The 21521-nt window shown below is 36.1% G+C and overlaps 1 protein-coding gene across 1 annotated transcript in view; it reads right to left on the minus strand.

The window, feature by feature from the left end:
- Window positions 1-292: 292 nt before the first annotated feature.
- Window positions 293-21521, minus strand: part of CNTNAP2 (contactin associated protein 2) — a 1236760-nt gene continuing 1215531 nt past the window's right edge. The window contains exons 22-24 of the mRNA XM_081971635.1: window positions 17936-18166; window positions 3596-3664; window positions 293-711 (exon numbers count right to left, since the gene is read on the minus strand). Of these exons, the coding sequence (XP_081827761.1) occupies window positions 512-711; window positions 3596-3664; window positions 17936-18166 (500 nt within the window). The 3' untranslated portion in view covers window positions 293-511. The remainder of the gene's footprint in view (window positions 712-3595; window positions 3665-17935; window positions 18167-21521) is intronic.

Here is a 21521-nt window from a genome sequence, read left to right on the forward strand (position 1 = left end):
CTGCAGTCTGATACCTTTAATGTTCAAATCAAATCAAATGACAATGTATGTTTCAACTATTATCACATCCTTTTTAGAACATGATGCTAAAAGGCTAGACAAGAATGCTCCTAGGCTTCAGAAACAGATATTGTCTGGAGAGAAATATTTATATTCTAGAGGGATTTAAAAAATGCAAAATGATCCCTGTAGTGATAGGTATTTTTAAACACCTGTAAGCACTTAGACAACAATATTTACTGGCAATGTTGAACTGCTTAAATTACTGAACTGCTTGGATTATTTTCTTGGATTAGATGTGTATAAAAAGGGCAATCATGATAAACCAATATTATTTTCTATTTGTTTGGGTTTGCAATCGCAATGTTTGTCTGTCACTTGCACCTTGAGTTGTGCTGATCTTCTCTTTTTTAAAATTAGATGTGCTCAAGAGTCCATTAGAGAGCTTGTTGGAAAAAAAATGTTCTGCAATCCCACCCCAACCCCTGCTGTTTACTCCTCCCATTTCATTTTAGATAAGCCACTCTTTTTTGCTCTCATCAATGGTTTCTGTAAAATTGGGATCATTGTTCATAATAGCGGCATCTGCACTCTCAGCAGATTCTGCCCCCTTGGCTTCATTGGTATGGTAGGTTCCCTTGTGGCGGAACATGTATCGAATGAGGAACACCAGGGTGCAGAGAATGGTGAAGATCACAACAGCAATAATACCTAAGAGAAATGTGAGAGTTTAACAAATTAAAAATAAGGGGGGAAGAAATATTCATCCAATAATATATTGTAATTAAACATACCTGCAGTTTTTCAAACATTTTTGCTAAATTTGACATTGCTAAAATATTTATTTTGTCAAGCCACCTTATAATATCATTCATTTAGTAAGAAAAATCTCACCAATGAAATTTAATTATTTTTATTAATAAATTAATATATCAAGTGGCAACTAGACAAAATGTGTATGAATTTGAGGTTCATATACGTACTTTAATAATTTATTTATTTCACACAGTGAGAATCATGTACATTAAGTGCAATATTAATATTTTGATATAATTAGTTCAATTCTTTACATGTTAGCCATCTTCCTGTACTCTAGGAAAGATGATGGATTATGCTGAAAAGAATTATTTTACCTGCCCAACAACCTCAGTCTGAAAATTGTCATAGTGTCTAGAAAAGCACTAGAAAGTCCCACAAGCAGTCACCACAACAAGAAACCAATAGACCCAATTGTTCTGAGTAGTTCTCATTCAGAATTAGGCATAATGGGAAAGATATGATGAAATTGCATTTCATCATTGCAACTATTTTGCTGTCTCTCATACAAATCTCCATAGTCAGCTTGCCTCATCTGAAAGGTCTTTTGATGAATTGTGATAATATATTTGAAGTTGCATGCATGCATGCATGCACATATCAGTGTATGTGTGGGGGAAGAGAAAAAGAAAGACTGTGGTGATTAATGAGCTAAACTATAACCTCAGAGAGTAGAAAGAAGAATCTCAGATGAGATAGGAACATTGTGTTTATATATCTGCACAAATGCTATTGTATTTATTATTTCTGCCCATTATATTCTGCCCATTTTGTCTAGAAGAAAATCTATGCAGCTTACAATTATGAAAAATCAGAAGATAAAACATTAAAGCATTACACAATAAATATTAATACTAACATTGTGTTAGAATTGACAAGATGGGAAGGAAGGGAACAAAATGCGTATGGGGAAGAGGTAGAGTCTTATCTTATTCCATTAACCACCTCCAGAATGACAAGTCCTCTTAGGACCTTACAACAGTTGGCAGAGCTTCAAGCCCTTTCAGAAGACCAAAAGTATGGGTACAGATATCATTTCAGATGGCACCAGTTTTCAGAGGATGGCAGCCACAACAAAAATAATTCTTCTTCTGGACCCCAACAGCCAGAATTTCTTGACCAACTGGGTTCCCAGCACACACCTTCTGCTGGTATGGGTAGCATGGGCCAATACCATTGGGATAAGATAATTCATCAGAAAGCCTGGATTCATGCCAGGAAGGGATTTAAAGGTAAGAAACAACCCATTGATTTGGACCCAGAAGTAAACCCATAACCAGTGCAGCTTGCAGAACAGTGGTATAATATTAACTATCCCAGTGTCTCCAAAAATGGTCTGTGTGGCTGTATTTTGCACCAGCTATAGCTTCTGAATACTTTTGGAATAGTCGAAGCAGGAGATGACCAGGGCGTGAGTGACTGAGCACAGGGACTCCTGATTCAGGAAAAAGTGTAACTGGCACACAACAAAAAGTTGTGCAAAGGGTCTCCTAGCCATGACTGCTATTAGGAATGCCTAATCCCAAATTCAGGAGAACCCCCAAGTTGTGCCACAGTTCTGTCTGGAGATATTAAAAATATTAAATCCCAGATCCCGAAGCTCCATGGTCCCAAGCCACTAAAGTCTTACCACAGTTCAGCCAAATCCTTTGTCACCCATCCAAACCTCCATAGCCTTCAGATGCTGTGACTGGGCAGTGACAGCATCTCTTGGGTCACCAGGAATGGAGATATAAATGATACTGAGTGTCATTAGTCTACTGATGGTATCCCATCTCATCATGGCAGATGATTCGTTATATGAAGCTTAATCTACTCTACCAGAAGTTTTTTCTGGGGAAATGGATACTATCAAGAAATGGGACTTAATAGAGAAACATTAAATAACCACCATATAGATGGGAGAATAGGATGGACTTTCCACCTAAATTGGATTATATTATTGTTAACCTAGAATTACAAATTGTAGAAGGAAGGCAATATCTGTTTCAATATTCCTTCTTCTTGATTTAAGTACTCCATTTTTTTCTTTAATTGATTTTAGTTCCAGACAGTTCCTTTGTTTGGAAAGACTGCTTTATTCCCAAATTAATTTTACGTATGCCTAATGAAAACAATCTCTGGCTCTTCATCTGTTTTTTTGTTGTTGCTCATTGTTTATTTAGCTTCTCTTTAAGCATGAAGATAAATTTGCTCAATGCAATGCATGAAAAGGTAAGGATCTGATTCTGAATCTTAGACTTTATTATTGGTTGAAATTGGCTTAATGATGAATTTGCTTTGCAAAAACATTCCAACTTGAGACACGCTATCAAAAACCAACCATGAAGTTAATCCATGTGGACATTACATTCTTTTGGTGAATGAGCTTAAACATTCTGTTATATCTTTACTTAGTAATCAAAATGAGTTCATTAAAATGTTATTTAATTTGTTACCTTTCAGTTTAAGCACAAGGAATTGTTCATCTGCACCTTATATGAAGAAAGTCTCCCTAACATCATGGTGACTGATAGTAACTTACTAAATTCGCTAAGTAAATTTACATAATTGATAATGGATTTAAATGTTTCTAATCCTAGCCCAGCATCTTAATTATTAGATTGTACTTGAATATTATGAAAAAATATTTACATATTATGATAACTCAAAGAGGTTATAAAATTTTCCAAAATAATTTGATCAATCTTAGGTAACTATGTACTAATACTGAAAAGTATATTAAACTAACTGAATGTACTTATTTGTCAGTTGAAATAGATATATACTGCTTCCTTACCTCCAATAATTGCTGAATTTCTGTTAACACCATTTCCTATTACTTGACCATTGTAAGGAAGATCAGCACCTGATGTAAAGTGAAGCATAACATTTAGATTTTATTTTTTCCAGAGTTTGTATCAGTCTAGGCCAGAACTAAAATTAAGATATCCTTAAATATTAATATTAGAAGCATAAAGGAAATAGAAATATGAAATGACAAAGTTTCTAGTATAGCATTAGATTCCAGAATGGACTCAGTCAATCTACAGGAAATTCCCAAAGGGAAAGGCTCGATTTTGTCATAAACTTAATGGGTAGTAAATGTCCTTACTTCCATGTGGACTGTCAGTTATTCCAAGTCACTGCAGGAAGACCATAGGTTAACAGCAAGCACAGTGAAAGACATTAGTAACTAAAAATATATAGATAAGAGAATGTTGAATTATAGATTAGTTCTTGGAAAGTACATACCTCCCTTGCTTAATGCTAGAGTTACATTCCTTAAAAAGCTTGCATAAAGCAAATTTGTATTGTATCAAGCTCGACCTTGAGTCAATAGAAAAAAAATTGAGTTATGGGATTTGGTGTCAGTTTCTATATACTCATATATGTTTAGAACTTTATTCTTAGGCCCTATATTAATTAAACATTTTCTTCCTTGTTTGGTGCTCTACGTACAGTACACTTTATCCATCTTTTCTATAGTTAGATTTCTAATGTGTACATTTATCATGTACAACAAAAGAAGCAGAATGCCTCTAAAATTTTATTAGCATTCTTCATTATATTGCACATAGATTAAAACCTGGTGTTGGGCTGAAGGATCAGCTTAGGTGAAATATGATATGCCCAAATTAGTTTCTAATTTTTGAGATCCTTTTTATTTTTATTTTGAGAAAGGGTACTGGATGTGATCAGGGTGAAATGACTGGAGGGTAGTGCTATCTCTTCAAAGAAAGAAGGCCTGGAAATGTAGTTTCTGAGGAATTGGCCATCTCCTGACAGATTGGCTGCTGTGGTCTACACCCTTCCATTCAGATATACCAATTTCTTCTCTGGCTTCCATAAAAAACAGAATTTTACTAACATATCTGTTCTTTTTCTTTATTTCTGTGTGTCAGTAACTTGATTATTGAACTAATGGAAAGTGGGTTAGTATTTTTACAGAAACCCAAATGAGCTCCAGCAACGAATTGATAGGAAACAGCATGACTTCTTAAGCAAAAGGAGGTAACCAGGAAACGTCTGAAGGAGTTAGAAGACAAAAAAAAAAACGCAATGAAAGGTTGCAAAGATATAAAGTTTTGGGATTGGAATGATAGAGAATTAAAGTGGCTATAAGAAAGTATTTAGAATGAATGAATGGTTCCTTTTGTGTCAAGATTGTCCTTGGCAGGACATGAAGACCATAATGGAGAGAAAATCTGGGATAACATATTTTCTGTTTTATCTCTTATTTTTTAAATTTTATTTATCAAATTGATACAGCTGTCCTCTTTCCCAGAAGTGACTCTGGGTGTCAAACAGTAACCTATTTTTTTGCTTGGGAGAAGGTGCATCCTTTCTCCTCTTCTTGCTTTTGTCACAAATTAGCCAGAACATCCCTGTCCACTGCTATAGTAGCAGAATTGGTACCTATAGATTATAGTGAGACTTTTTAAACTATTGGCCTGATAACAGTAGAACAGGAACAGAATGCCTTTTGGGCTCTTCAGGAAGCAAGTATATTGTATAGAAAGTGAATGTTTCTCTCCAAAATAATTTTATCACAGGAAGGCAAACATTATAATAAATGGTGGTGGTTGTTGTTGGGGGCTCACAAATGTATGCTGTTTCCATACTAGGATAATTCATTGTTTTTCATAGAAAGATACTGACATAGCACAAAAAGAAGTTGCAAAATTATCCCATTCTTAAAACTTATGTCTGTATACAGTATTTATTTCCAGTAACAATTTTATTTCTCATTTTTTTTTAAAAAAAAACCTTTCCTCCTTATTTTATTGTCCTCTTGATGATATGATTTAGGGTTTTGGAAATTAGAATTCTAGCCAGTAAAATATAACAGAAAGAGTTAAATAGAGAATTAAATACCACTGTTAACAAATCAAACCCATTAGCACAGATTGTGTAGAACAGGGGTGTCAAACTCGTGTCGTCATGGCGGTGTTATGTGATGTATTAGACTTCCCCCCCTTTAGTAAACTGGGTGTGGGCACATCTGGCCCACAGACCTGCAGGCCACAAGTTTGACAGCAATGGTGTAGAGTGAAGCAAAAATAGATGTTTATTGTGAATCATTCTTCAGGCTACTTTTGCTGACTGCCTGCTTCCTGAAATTTGACAGTTCAAATCTCACCAGGCTCAAAGTTTACTCAATCTTCCATCCTTTCAAGGTCAGTAAAATGAAGACCCAGGTTGTTAGGGGCAATATGCTGACTCTGTAAGCCACTTAGAGAGGGCTGTAAAACATTGTGAAGCAGTATATAAGTCTAAATACTGTTACTATCTCTTCCTTGATTATTGTCTCTTTTGCTCCATTTGATTGATACCACACTCAAACGTAATCAATCTTTTTTTGGGGTCAGTAACAAAACATGTCACTATTAAACTATTCACCAAAGTTTGTTGCAGATAAGATCAGCTCATTTGGAATTACATATTTAGCATTGACGGAGGGAAGAACTAATAGTCATTACTTTCTTTATTCTTTGTTCAGCTTTAAGAATCTGCTTTCCAGACTAGAATATTATGCTCTGACTGCCAATTTCACTAACATTTCCCACTTGAAGCAGGGGTTTCAAGTTGCTCATTAGCCTCACACATCATTCTGACAATTTACTGTTCTATTGCACTGAAACTATATCTAAATTTCATTTATACATACAATTAGCATGTGCAAGTTTAATGAAGGTATTTTGAGTCATCATAAAGGATTAAACTAAGTAGGATAAATGTATAATAGAAAATTTGTTCCATTCAATTATTTTAAAATATGTTTTGTTAAAATGTTTTAAGCTTACAGTGAAATTAGAATCTCACACCAAAATGTTCACTTTTCAGATTTTTGTAATATAATTCTGAAGTGTAAACCTATGTATGTATAGATGGGAACTGCTGTTGTCCTAAGTCCCTTTTGTAGTAGCCTGATGGGCTGCCATCGAAGTTAATGCCATCATTATCTTTCTTGGTTTCTTATTATTTTATTTATATAATGCCAAAATTATTTCAATTTCTTATTGTTTAACAGAAATAAATTGATCAGTTTTAGTTCAGTGAAACAATCTCAGCTAAAAATAAGTTCCAACAAACAAAATTGAAGTGTTGCAGAAAAAAAAAGAGTAGTTAACATATTTTGCAAGGTAGGACATTTCTTTACAGAAAAGTAAGCCCGCTTCTATATGGCTGTGCATTTCATTTCCAAGCCATACCAATAACTTTGGCATGGTTTTACAGTGAAAAGCAACTATCCCCAAAAGGGAGGGAGGAATGGAAAGAAAGAAAGAAGAAAAGGGAGGGGGAATGGAAAGAAAGAAAGAAGAAAGGAGAGAATGGAAAGAAAGGAAGAAGAAAAGGAAGGGGGAATGGAAAGAAAGAAAGAAGAAAAGGGAAGAAGGAATGGAAAGAAAGAAAGAAGAAAAGGGAGGGGGGAATGGAAAGAAAGAAAGAAAGAAGAAAAGGGAGGGAGGAATGGAAGGAAAGAAAGAAGAAAAGGGAGGAGGGAATGGAAAGAAAGAAAGAAGAAAAGGGAGGGGGGAATGGAAAGAAAGAAAGAAAGAAGAAAAGGGAGGGAGGAATGGAAGGAAAGAAAGAAGAAAAGGGAGGGGGGAATGGAAAGAAAGAAAGAAGAAATGGGAGGGGGGAATGGAAAGAAAAAAAGAAAAGGGAAGGAGGAATGGAAAGAAAGAAAGAAGAAAAGGGAGGGAGGAATGGAAAGAAAGTAAGAAAGAAGAAAAGAGAGGGAGGAATGGAAAGAAAGAAAGAAGAAAAGGGAGGGAGGAATGGAAAGAAAGAAAGAAGAAAAGGGAGGAATGGAAAGAAAGAAAGAAGAAAAGGGAGGGAGGAATGGAAAGAAAGAAGAAAAGGGAGGGGGAATGGAAAGAAAAAGAAAGAAAGAAGAAAAGGGAAGGAGGAATGTAAGGAAAGAAAAAAGAAAAGAAAAAGGAGGGAGGAATGGAAAGAAAGAAAGAAAGAAAAAAGAAAGAAAAAAAACTGGGTGGGTGGGTGGGTGGGTGGGGGAACGGAATGTAAAAAAAGTTAACTTAATAAAGTGAAACTCATGTAAACCACAAACTGCTGCTGGAGGCAGGCAGGCAGGTCGTTTTATCCTGGAAAATCCCAGCCTGCCTGATCTTCTCCCAAACCAAGATTGGCAGATTAATCACTATGCTTTAATTATGTTCAATTTGTAATAGTGAAAATACATCCTGCATACCAGATATTTACATTACGATTCATAACAGTAGCAAAATTCCAGTTATGAAGTAACAACAAAAATAATTGTATGGTTGGAGGTCATCACAACATGAGGAATTGTATTAAAGATCGCGGCATTGGGAAGGTTGACAACCACTGTTCTAATGGTACGGTACTTGTTGCTACTTTGTCATGCCTTTGCTTGTAGTCAGTCTGTGCAATCTTCTTGCAGCAGCTTTCCTGGTGGTCCCCTGTTTCCTCAGCTTCTTTGCCTAGGGGACACTTATTGACTGTTGTTCTCTTTTCAATTCTGGATTTGTATGCATTTGTCCTTAAGGCTTGGCCTTGTGCAGCCAAAATTAATCCTTCAGTCTCTTTCTTTGACTTTCCTGCTCTTAGTCATTGCCAGGTCTTGTTGTTATCTGCTTTCCCTGCTATTTTCTTAATGTACTGGCTATATAGTGCTTTGTCTTCCCATGCCTCCATTTTGTTCTTCATTTGGTCTTTCTTGTAGGCCAGTTTGGTCTCTCCAGTAGTCAGCAGGCCTTCCTTGCATACTAACTTCAGTACATCTTCATTGTCCTTCAGATATTCTTCCAAAGCCCTTTCTTCTTCATCATCCGTCTGATATACTTGCAACATTCCACACCCACCTATCTGCCAATGTTGCTGCGAGGATGAAGGTCATGTTTCATTGTCATTTTTTTTTCTGGTCTTCCTATCAATTACCGTATATACTTGAGTATAAGCTGAATTTTTCAGCCCACTTTTTGGGCTGAAAAATCCACTTCGGCTTATACTCCAGTGAACAAAAAAAAAAAAAATGTGGCTCTTTAAACATTTTAATGGGGCTCTTCTATGTGCCGGGCGCCCGCTTCCCTCCCTCCTCTCGGGCTTCGGAGGGAAGCTTCTGCATAACCCCGGCGAGTGACAAGTCTCCCAGGCTGTAATTTGCCGAGCTGTACGCGCGCGCCTGTTTTCCACGGCGTGGAGCAGCGGCGAGATTCTGGGCGGCGAGCGATGATTCCGGGGGCCATCAGTGGGGGGGGCTGGGTCCCCCCTTGCGTTTCTCATCTTCCCAGATGGCCCCTGGAATCATCGCTCGCCGCGCAGAATCTCGCCGCTGCTCCACGCCGTGGAAAACAGGCGCGTGCGCACAGCTCGGCAAATTAAAGCCTGGGAAACTTGTTGTCACTCGCGTTCTGAGGGAGGGCTGTAAACTTCCCTCCGAAGTCTTGGGATGTTCTGAGGAGCCCCCCAAGGCAAAACGCCGCTGCCAGGTAGTTAAAAGTACGTCTCTGATTCGTCTCTGTCAGTCTCTCTCTGATTCCCTCTCTCTCTCCCTCTCTCTGTTCCTCTGTCTGTCTGTCTCACTCACACACACACACACACACTTTTAGCAATTTTATTGTTATCTACCTGTATTTTTATTTTTGAAATTTACCGTGAGCTGCTGCATTTCCCAGCCTCGGCTTATACTCGAGTCAATAACTTTTTCCAGTTTTTGGGGGTAAAATTAGGGGTCTCGGCTTATACTCGAGTCGGCCCTATTCCTTCTGTGCATCTAATGACTGGGATTGCCCAGGTGTTATAATAATGTTATTTCCTCCATTGAATTTGGATTTTAAGATCTTCTTCACTCTCTAACCCTTTTTTTGACTTTAGCATGCTTGATGCTGTCAGCTTGAAGGATACGTAGGTATTTGTAGTAATCATCCTCATCCAGGCTCTTAATGTTACTTTCATGGGGCATCTTGATTCCCTCAGTTTTCACTATTTTTCCTTGTTCGATATGAGTGTAGCACATTTCTCCAATCCAAACTCCATTGCAATATCTTGGCTATATATGTGGACAGTATTGAGCAGCAATTCCATTTCAAGTGGAATGTTTCCATACAGCTTCAGATAATCCATTACTACTACTACTACTACTACTACTACTACTACTACTACTACTACTACTGTTGTTGTTGTTATAATGGTCTGCAGTGCTTATTCTTGGGAAGCAAAAATGAATCCTTCAGTTCCTTCCTTCTTCCTTTCCTCCTATCATCATCATCATCATCATCATCATCATCATCATCATCATCATCATCATCAGTAGTCATATAGTCAGCCAGATGTTTAGATGGGATCTGACATTTTAGTCCATCTATCAAATCCTTTCCAAGGACCTGAGAGTGGCACGCATTTTTGTTTATTACTTTAAAGATATTAACATAGAATTTAAACTGTTCTAAGTAAAGCTGCCTTTTGCAATCGATTGATGTGATTTTGTGAACACCAATGATCTTCAAGTGATGCTCTAAATCTTTTGTAATTGCACCCAAGGCACTAATACCTTTGCTTTTTTTTGCAGTTGTTCTATTTCAATTTATTTATTTAATTTATATGCCACCCATTGACACTGCATTGGATTCCGAGCCAGCTGTCTGCCTCCTGCCAGCCCCTTGTCCCTGTTGTGCCCCTTGGCATTGAAGCAGATCCTGATACAGTTCTGCCCTTCTGCTCTAATACATGGAGTGGAATCTGTGCTCATTGACAGGAAAAGAATATAAACTTTGGCTGTCTCTCATCTCCATACTGACCTTCAGGGCTATTTCCAACTTTTTTTTATATAGCAATATTTTAATACTATACTGTAGATTGCTAATACAAATGAAACAGCACTTAAGAACATTCCAGTAAGAATACTATGTAAATGAAAAGATTATTTTTCTTTTTTTTCAAAAACTTTTTAATTTATTTTTAATTTTTAAAACAAACATAAAATCCTCCTTCTTTACATACTGTAGAAAGTGTATCAGTTGGTTACAAAAGGTTTTTGTGCATCTCTTCTACCGCCATCAAGTATAATTCATATTAACTCTGATATCTTAACTCAAATGTTTATACATATTACCATAATCATACCTCCACTTTTATTTGACTATAATTGTTTAAATGTCCTTCATCATAAAATATAACAAAATCTAGTACATAACCACATACTGGCATTTCATTTACTTATTTATAAAATCCTCCATTAACATTAAATCTTTATATCCTATTCTAGATAAACATCCATAATATTTAATAACACAGTTTTCTAATCCTCCTTTCCAAATCGCTGTTTACAATTTACATCCAGTTTCCTTATATTATCTAGATGGATGACAACCGACTCAAGCTCAACCCCTCCAAGACGGAGTGGCTGTGGGTTCCGGCCCCCCGGTTCAACCAGTTAATTCCATCTCTGGCCATCGGGGGCGTGCAACTTGCCCCGGTGGAGCGGGCGTGCAATTTGGGCGTCCTCCTTGATGCTCGGCTGTCCATGGATGACCATGTGACGGCCGTGGCAAGGGGGGCGTTCCACCAGGTTCGCCTGGTGCGCCAATTGCGCCCCCTATTGGACCGGGATGCCTTGCGCACAGTCACTCATGCGCTGGTGACGTCTCGCCTGGACTACTGTAACGCTCTCTACATGGGGCTTCCCTTGAAATGCACTCGTAGACTACAGTTGGTCCAGAACGCGGCCGCGCGGGTAATTATGGGAAGTACAAGGTACTCCCATGTGACACCTCTCCTGCGTGAGCTGCACTGGCTCCCTGTGGTCTACCGGGTGCGTTTCAAGGTCTTGATAACGATCTTTAAAGCGCTCCATGGCTCAGGACCTAGCTACTTGCGGGATCGTATCCTGCCCCATACATCCCTGTGACCAATTCGCTCGCACAGAGAGGGACTCCTCCAGGTGCCGTCCACCAGACAATGTCGGGGGGCGGCGTCTAGGAGTAGAGCCTTCTCTGTTGCGGGCCCAGCCCTGTGGAATGACCTTCCCCCGGATATTAGGATTACCTCTGACCTCCGCGCCTTCCGGATTAAGCTCAAGACCCACCTATTTCAAGTAGCTGGCCTGGCTCAATCATAGTTCGTTCACACTGCTCCTGACGGGTTTTTTAATTTTGTGACTTTGGGAATTTTATTAGGGGATTTTAAATTGTGTTTTAACTGTTTTTTTATTCATCTTCCTACCTCCTCCATGTACATGTATTCATTTATTTTGTTTGTGTATTGTCCATACTGTTCTTATGTGTTTTATTGTACGCCGCCCCGAGTCCTTCGGGAGAGGGTGCAGCTAAGAAATAAATTTTATTATTTATTATTATATAGATTATTATCATTATCCTTTCTTTATTTGACTATATCCTATACCATAACATTTCCCCCCTAATGATCAAAACTTAACTGTGTCTAATTTAGTTCTTTTTTATTGTTATTATTATTATTGACCTTTATATATAATCCAAAAGGATTTCTAGCCTTCCCTTCATGGGTATCATTCAATATTCATATCCAATTATTGCTTATCATAACACTACACATTGTTACAGTATTATCATTATAAATTTTTTATTTAACTATACCTATTATCACTAAATTTCATTAGGTTTAGCTAGTAATTTTAAAGTATACTCTTCCATCTATCAACCTGTATCTTTCCAATAACAATACAATCTTATGTCCTCTGCCATTTGTGGTATCAATCTTCTGAGCTTCTTCTTAATCAGCTTTGTATGGACTACTCCTAGCAACTCATTGCTTGTAAGATCTCTCATATAATCCTGATGCCTTCTTTCTGTTTCTTTTTCCGCTTGTCTTTAATTGTCAGCAGTGTTATCCATATTTTTGCTGATAAAGTTTCATAGTCCATAAATTCTTTACTTTTTTCTTCTTCTTCTATAGCTTGCCCTTTGAAATAGATTTCCTCTCCATTTGTTTCCTCTTTCAATATTCCATTCTTTGCATTTTCAAAAACAAACCAATTGTCACGGATATCAGCAAGTTTAATCGCTTTATATTTCTTTTCCACTTCAATTCTTTGGATTTTAATCCCCTCATTTTGCATTTGGTGAACATCATCAAATTTTTCATCACATTTTTCTGTTAACTGTTCCAAATATTCCAGTTGCTGTTCAATTCTCTCATATGTATTTGTTAGTTTTAGTAATTCTGAAAATATTGTCTGCAAGCTTACAATCTCTGTATTTTCTTGACATTCTGCCATCTTAAACAATAGCGCTCTCGCTTGGAAGATTTTTTAAAGTTAAAACATGGATTCACAAAAGCTGTTTTTCCCCTCTTCTCTGGTTGAAAACACGCTTCAAAGGGACATTTGGCTTACCCCTATCGCTCTGTAACGAGCCGTCAAAACAAACCATGAAGAAAGGGAAAGGTTCCACTTGAATACACAAAGCTCCAATCAACAAAACCTCCTAGCACGTAGTGCTTTTAAGATATTTCTTTTTTTTAATATCTATTTTATATTTCAAATTAGAAAAAAAGGTCCAATCTTTAAATGAATTAAAAAAAATACAGCGATGAAAGAGGAAATCTTTGGTCTATAAATCACAGAGAGTCACAGAAAAAAAAGGTGGAAAAAGAAGACTTGATCCGTCCATTTTAAAAAGCTTGTAAAAGCTCCATCCATGAAGATAGCATTTAAAAAAATAAGATAGCCACTGTCCAGAACCATTACAGGTTTAATTTCTCTGCTTGATTCTTCTATGCTTCAATTTAAATCAATTTTTAAGTTTTTATAGGCAGTCTCTCTTTTAAAACAATAAGGATTCCTCACCAGCTGGGAACACTTTCACTTTCCATTCCTTCCATTTTGGGGATGCCCCGACTTCATCAGCCTTGGCTGGGTTTTTTGTCACCGGCTTGAAGAAATTTCTCTTGCTTCTTTCGAGGATTTTGCGATATCCCCAAGATCCGCAAGACGTATTCTTCCTGTTCACTGTCTCTTTGGGACAGTTTGGATCCGTTTGGACCCCCCCCAGGGGCAAAAGTGTCAACTGTCATCTCAGAGCATTGAGATCGCACATCGTGTCGTCACGACTTCGCCCCTGCCCCCTGGGCTATTTCCAACTTTTGTTGGATACCAATCTCACCATGCCTTTGCCTCTGTTGCCACAGCTTTTTCATTTTGTGATTTTCTCCAGTCTTTCTCTTATGTTCTATTGATTCTAGATATTGCAATGTCCAATATCCAATTTCTATTCATAGTTCATTTGTAGTTTAACAATGGCAAGAGGGACTGTTGAGATTGTGGTCAGTAAGCAATGCAGTCATTGCTTTATGACCTCATCACTTAGAGATGGAAATTCCAGTTTTGATTGTGATTGAAAGTACTGGATTGCTTGTATTGCACTGTTTGCTTGTATTTCCTTTTTTATTAACTGTTTTGGCAGTTACAACTTCCCTTGCTCCCTTAAGTAACCTCAAAGAACACGACTGCTTTATTGCCTCTGTTTGCCTAAGTTATTCCCTCCATGAGAGTTTTATGAGCAAGTTTATGTTTTATCTGTTACAAGAAAGAAAAGCTAGTACCGCTGGTAATTAGCAGGGAATATGAAAGCCATTTTGGGGCTCAAAGAAGTTATAAAGTTGCATGTTCACCATATCTAAGTACAAAATTGTACTGTATTCAGTAATGGATCCAGAGGCCAATTTGTGTAAAATGATTAGGAAACATAAAGAAAATGCGTTTATGCATATGGTTTGCTTGCCAGATTGTAGACTTGATCTGGTATTCCACATCCCTCCACCATCTGCATTTCCATGAATGAGATATTACTTTTGGCTTTCTACAGACTCAGACATCAGTATTTCTCTTTACTGGAGAGATAAAATTTTGGGGAGAATTTAGCAGAAGTCCAGGGAATAGAAAGGAACAAAGTCTTCCATCTCTCCAGCAGCCTTTGAATAAAGAATGAAAACTTCAGCATGAATGTCCAGGAAACGGAGACATAGGAACTTTTGCTTTAGCAGCCTTCTATTTCATCTAGCTTGGAATTTGTAGCAGGTTTTTTATTTCTTGGCTGATTAAGTCAATATTTGGGGCAAGTGCAACATTTGGGGCTAGGGTACCAAAAATGCCCTACATATCTACACGAAATGACTTCTGCAAAAGGCACACAAGATAATTTTTTGGGAGAAAATTGATGGAAAATATATAGCAGTCTGGACCTGAGTAAGAAGTAAGAGTAGATGTAGGAAATTCCTCAAACTATTATACTGATCTGGGGCATCAACCAGTTGTTTTTTGATCTCATCGATCAAGAATAATTAGATCTGATGGACATTCTTAAGATGGAAATAACACAATTTCCCCATTTTCTCACTATATAGTTTTATGATTAATATGGAAAATGCAAGAGTAAATAAAAAGAGGCACAAAAATGAATCTTGAAAAATACCAGTAACAGTAACAGAAAAAAGAATAAAACCACTCCAATCAGCCAAAAAAAAAGGAACCCAAAAGATACATTTGAGAAAAACAATTGTTTGTTCCAATGGAAAAAGGAATTTGATAATATCCAAGAGAAAGATTTTACAAAGGAATATAAAAAGGAAGATACAAACCATCAAGAGATGTTGAAAACAGATGAAAGGAAATATATTATAGGAATTATAACAGATTGCGGTTTAGTAATGAGCATTTCATCAGCTAAATGAGAAAATATGTGCATTAAAAAAGTAAATTAAAAATCAAAATTTTAAGAAAAAGAGGGACATATAAAGGAAAACATGAAAAGATGGGAAGACACAAACATATAGAACTAGCAATATTATCCTAAATGCTACTTTCTCATACAGTTCATGACATGCAGAAATAAAATAATTCATAACTGAGTAACTGTGTATTTACAGTCCTGAGGACTGCTATACTAGGTAATACAGCATACATTTTTCCCCAAACAATAAATTGAAAAGATGAAGCTTAGATATATGTTTTCATGAAGAAATCAGTCACAATAGTATATGTTTGGATTTGTGATGCTCTTGACAATAAGAAAAAATAATGATGTGCCCTCCTAAGAGCTTTTGCAAAGCTTTTGATCTTCTACATACTTCCTGTTCTTTTATAAATGTTAATAAAGGCTTTCATCATTGCCTTTGTATATATTATATCTTTCAGTGCTGGTCAAAGAATTTTGCTGCCAGAAATGCCACATATTTCCCTCTATTTGTTCTTCCTGGAGCAGGTAGATTTATCAGTGGGTGTGATGAAGTAAATCACTGCTACATTGGTTTTAGGAATAACTACTAAGGAAAATGATGGCTCAACTTCTATTTCTAGTTTTAAAAGATCACATGGCAATTGATGTCAAAGGATATTTCTCGGGACTATCAAAGGGTAGTTCTTTTTGAAGTAGATAGATCTTGGAGATGGTTTGGCTTGGTGTAAGGAAACATCTTATTTTCTAGTCTAGTCTAAAAGATTAATACCACATCTGTTTTACAACAGAGAGTCAATGTATAATTGCTTTCATTCTGTTGAAGTGCTTTACTGGTTATATGGAGTCTCTCTGTGGCCACTGTAAATAAACTGTTCCAAGTTGAGGATGACCTGTAATTTATTTGGAATTTATTAGATCATTTTATTTCCTTAATAATTAGCAGCCTTTCTTTTTCTTATTTTGATTTTCCTGAAGTAGTATATCTAGCAGATCTTTATACTGTATTCAGACAACAAAATACAAGTTAAAGAGTGGACAAACATTGTTTTTTCCAATTGTAGATTTATATAGTTTGAGGCAGTGATGGGTTGCAGGCGATACGCCCTGGTATGGGCATACTGGAGCCTGCCTGGAGCACTGGGTACTGTTCCAGTATGGTGCTCCGGAGGACCCACCCACCCACCCTCCTTACCTGTCTTTAAAGTCTTCAGCGCTTCCGCGCATGCACATGTCGCGTACAGTGCCTGTGCGATGCTCCACTGAGCAGCTGGAGCATCACAGAGGCTTGCGGAGGCGTCGCTGGAGGGTAAGATGCATGCACGCACTGTGAGCATGCGCTGCACACTTTCATGTGGAGGACATGAACCGTACCGGTTGCAACGGGATCCGGAACCCACCACTGGTTTGAGGTCATACCAGCACTTTTTGAATCATTAAATAGTCAATGAATACATATAGAATTGTTGATTTTGAAAATATATGGACATAAACTTAGCAACTAAGATGTACACAAAATAATTCAAATATTTTAGAAGCAACTAGAAATTATCCACCTTGATCTCAGTTTTTGCAATAAAAAGACTGCATAAAAAAACTTCTAGATCTTCTTCTTCGTAGGGTTATTCTTCTTCCTAACATTATTCCCACTTCTAGATAAACTTATAATTAAATTTAAAGGAAAACAAGGTGAAGAGAGTTTTGAGTTGTCTTATTATTCTATCATTAGTGTGAAAAGTCATCATGATAACAGAGCAAAATTATCAGTAATGAAATGAATAACAGCTAACACACAAGATAATATTTTGGGAAAATAATTGCTATTTCAGCAAAGTAACAATGTGGACATAGAATTAGTATTTTATAATTTGGATTAGATGTTAACTCTACAAATATCTGTTTCTAATGTCAAGAAAACACAGATTCTTTCTCGATCAAAGCAGTGCTGTGCATGGAAACAATTCTAAAATATTTTCATTAGTAATATACATAAAACACCCTCCTATTTTTCATTTCACAAATAAAATAAAGGTGTATGAATTCCAAAGTGCTCATATAATATTCAGTTTGATTCCAATTTCAATAGTGGATTTCATTGGAAATGGAAATGTCACCCGTATACTTGATTTGAATTTTACACATGCTCGTGTTTAGGCAAAATTCTTAGGTATCTATCAGTTCTTTTGTCAGCATTATTCATCCCTTTGACAAAAATAAAAACATAAAATGTTTATCAGGGGCAGTAGTCTTACTTCTTATCACTCAAAAGATTCAAAAAATAACAGCAATAATAATTATTAATAGCTATGAAAGGATATATGTGATAGTTACAAAAACTGGTGGAAACTGATAACAAAAGAGAGGAAAAACTATATATTTGTAAGCAGTCTTAGATCTTAAAAATATGGAATGTTTCTGCTATCATTTCATTCCCATTGTACCTGAATCTGGATGCCAAGGGTCTGTTGCAGAAGACATTGGTTGGATGGTTTGTGGATTTGCTCCGCAATTGGATTCTACAAGTTCTCCTTCTGTGTAAATGTAAGAGGAGATATTGGTCTGTCTCAAGGCGGCCTTGAGTGGAGTAATCTGGTTGAACTGTACACGTGACAAGCAACCCGAAAATCCTGGTGTATTATATTTATGGATGTCTTGATCAATCTTTCCGAGTTCTAAGGAAAAAACAAACAACAGAAATTAGTTTATAAAAATTTGTCTAGCACAAAAGCTTCACTGATACGGCCATAGGATCTTGCAAAGATAATGTTTGTGAATGCAACCAAAATACTTTTTATCTCTTAGAATTTACCTTACTATAAGCCTAAGAATGAATCATTCTACAAACTCATATTTTTTTCCCTTTTAGATAACCTACCTTCCAATTTTTTTCTTTTTGAAAATAGCATATATATATTAAATGCAGAAAGATTTATCGTCTATAAAACAAGATCAATGCAAAATATAAAAATAATTATTAAAAACATGAAAACAAATAAAAGGAACTTTAAATATAATACTTTACATAGTAATCAATTGGCACTACCACTGTCTTCAAATTTGTTGAACTTTATATAAATGACCATTTCCCAATTTCTTCATATATAAAAAATGCAATTTTCCTCTATGTTTATAGTATTTATTCTTCAAGAAAAAAAGCTGCAATTTTTTAAAAAACCAAAATTTTGCTTCATTTTTATTTTTAAAATTTGTTGAATGCATATATTTACAAAGGATAATTTCACTCTTAAAGCAAATCAGTTGATGTGACTGCTTTTGCTACAATGATCATGCATAGTCAGATTTAAAATATACAACAAACTATACTGTCCAGCTTATTTAGGATCCTCAGGCATCATTATGAAGCAACAATTTCAATTTTCATAATTGGGAAAAGCAGAGAGTATATACATGACAATTAGAAAACTGTATATAACACAGACTTCTAAAGTTGGTGTCTTTTTCTCATTTCTATCCAGTGAAGAATATGCTAATTGAATTTTCTCATCAAGCACATAGAGAGAAGAAAAACAATCCATTAGAATAAATTCATTCTTAATTAAAACAAAACTGTAATCCAAACGTTCTTCTTCATAGTTGAATTAAAACACTACGCATCAGTACTGAGCCAACAGAAATCTAACAGCACAACATTCACTATAGTGATGTCTATTCTGTTTATGCCCTAATCTGTTTAGTTTAACCCTGGTAAGATTCTGTCCAACTGAATCAGACTGATAAGAGTGTGATATAAAGGGTTCCAACCTATCATTAATGTGTTAAGAAAGGGCTCCTGAAGAGAAGATGGTTCTCATTTTCATGGCCTTGAAGAAGCTGGTAAACATCTTGGTCCTGGGGACTGTTTGTGGAGCCACTTGTGCTAATATTTGTTCTCTCATTATTATGCAAAATCAAAGAAACCTTTTGCTATGGATTTTGGGCCAGAAAGCATAATAATAAGGTACATAGGTTGTAATTATTTTAAAAAGTGTTAAAACATGGAATACAATTAAATATGTTGTTATAGTAAGTATAGTAGAAATAACAGTGACTATGAGCAAAAGTTGTGCTAAATCTCAAACATAGGAGGTATACAACAAATAATAGCACAAAATGAGGCAACCCAGAAAAATATCTTAGCTTTCTGGTCAGAGAGAAGCAGTGACAGATAGCAAAGCAAAAGGACTTAGACTTATATACCATTCACAGTGCTTTACAGTCTCTCTTAAGTGGTTTACAGATATTGCTTCCAACAATCTGAGTCCTCATTTTACCAACCTCAAAAGAATGGAAGGCTGAATCAACTTTGAGCCACTCAGAATTGAACTTGTGGAGTGAGCAGTGAGTTAGCCCTGCAATGCTCCATTCTAACTAACGTGCCACCACGGATCAGATAGGCATGGTGCTCCCTACCAGGTAGTCCTTCATTATTGTATCATTATTACATTTCCAGCCTTGCATTTTGCCTAAAATTTTAAGATGGGGAGAAGAATGTATCATTTTGTGATTGAAGTTTGCATGCATAGTGAGTGATATATTTCTTATTGCCTCTAATTGCAGTCTTTCAGGGAAGGATGTCAAAATATCACAAAACAGTGCTAGTATTCTGTCTTTCCATTTCTTTTGTCCCTTCCTTACAGGAGCAGAAAAGTTAAACTTTAAAGAAACTTAACATTTCATGCTCAGAAAATATAGCCCTTCCTTTGCCACTACTTGTTCTCTTGTATCTATTACCCACCAGCGCACCTATTCCCTCTCTGGATTTGAGCCTTGTTTATAATTTCCTAGAATCTGCTTCTGTTATTGCAGTTTTTCTTTTTAACCTGGAATATGTCTATGATATATGCCATTTTCATATGACCTGTCTTTCTTTCCCAAAAACAGAACAGAAGGGGAAAATCTCCATTTCTCTCCCCACCCCACCCGTTTAAAATATATATTTATCTTAAAAGCTACTGCTGCTGCTCTCTAAAATGCTTTTCTTGAATAAGGTGATGCTATGTCATTTTCATAACAGTTATCCTTCTAAATATTGAGAGATACATACACTGACCTTCCTTAAACAAAAACTGACCCAGAAGAAAGTTATTCTGCCCTCAGATTTCATCCAAATTGATCAAGAGCTAAACATGTTATTAGTGGTTTTCCTTGTAAAATTACTAGCCAGATGGAAAGAAAACAAATCTCAGCATCTCTAGTTATCTGCTACTGAACATGCTTCATCTCCTCATTAAGAGAGTATGTTAGGCCAGATAAAAAAATACAGCATATTTTATTTCGCAGAATATTCTATATCAACAGTGTATACTAGGATATTAAATCAAAACTTAAAATTTCAAAATAATTCCTGAATAATTTTAAAATAAATTCAAGCTTTTATGAATTACTTAAGCAAAATTTTAATTAAATATATCATGCAGTGTCTAATAAATATGTAATTAATAAGTAAGGTTGGTATGTAATAAAAAATTAGTATTCATGAAGGCATAAGGATTACAGTATATAATTTTCTGTACTTTCATACAACTACAGTTAGAAGACTGAAATTGTAGGATAATTCATGTCAGTTACATTAATGATCTAATTCTGGGATTTCTGGGATCATGAACTGTTAAAATAATTCATCTTGATTTATGTTGCATAAATTATCAGGTATTACAAGGAGGGTGGTAGCTTAATCAGCTTCGAAACTTTTGAAAGAAAAAATACTTTCAATTGCCTTTATTTGCCCTAGTTAGATAGTGTGGTTCAGAAATTTCTTAAGTACATGTGTGCAGTAAATATAGATGTTAATGATGACTATAGCCATAAGTCTGTCTCTGATGTTCCAGTTTCTAAACCAATTAGAAACTGGAATATATACATTTGCATTCACAGTTATCTTTTAGTTATTTGGTAGCAGATTAGACTAGACAGCTCCACAATGAAGCTTGCTGTGTCTCTTCAATGAAATAGATAGATAGAATTCTTTATTGACCAAGTGTGATTGGACACACAAGGAATTTGTCTTTGGTGCATAAGCTCCCAGTG

This window comes from Natrix helvetica, assembly GCF_964273705.1.
Source record: "Natrix helvetica genome assembly, chromosome: Z".
In the NCBI taxonomy this organism is placed as follows: Eukaryota; Metazoa; Chordata; class Lepidosauria; order Squamata; family Natricidae; genus Natrix; species Natrix helvetica.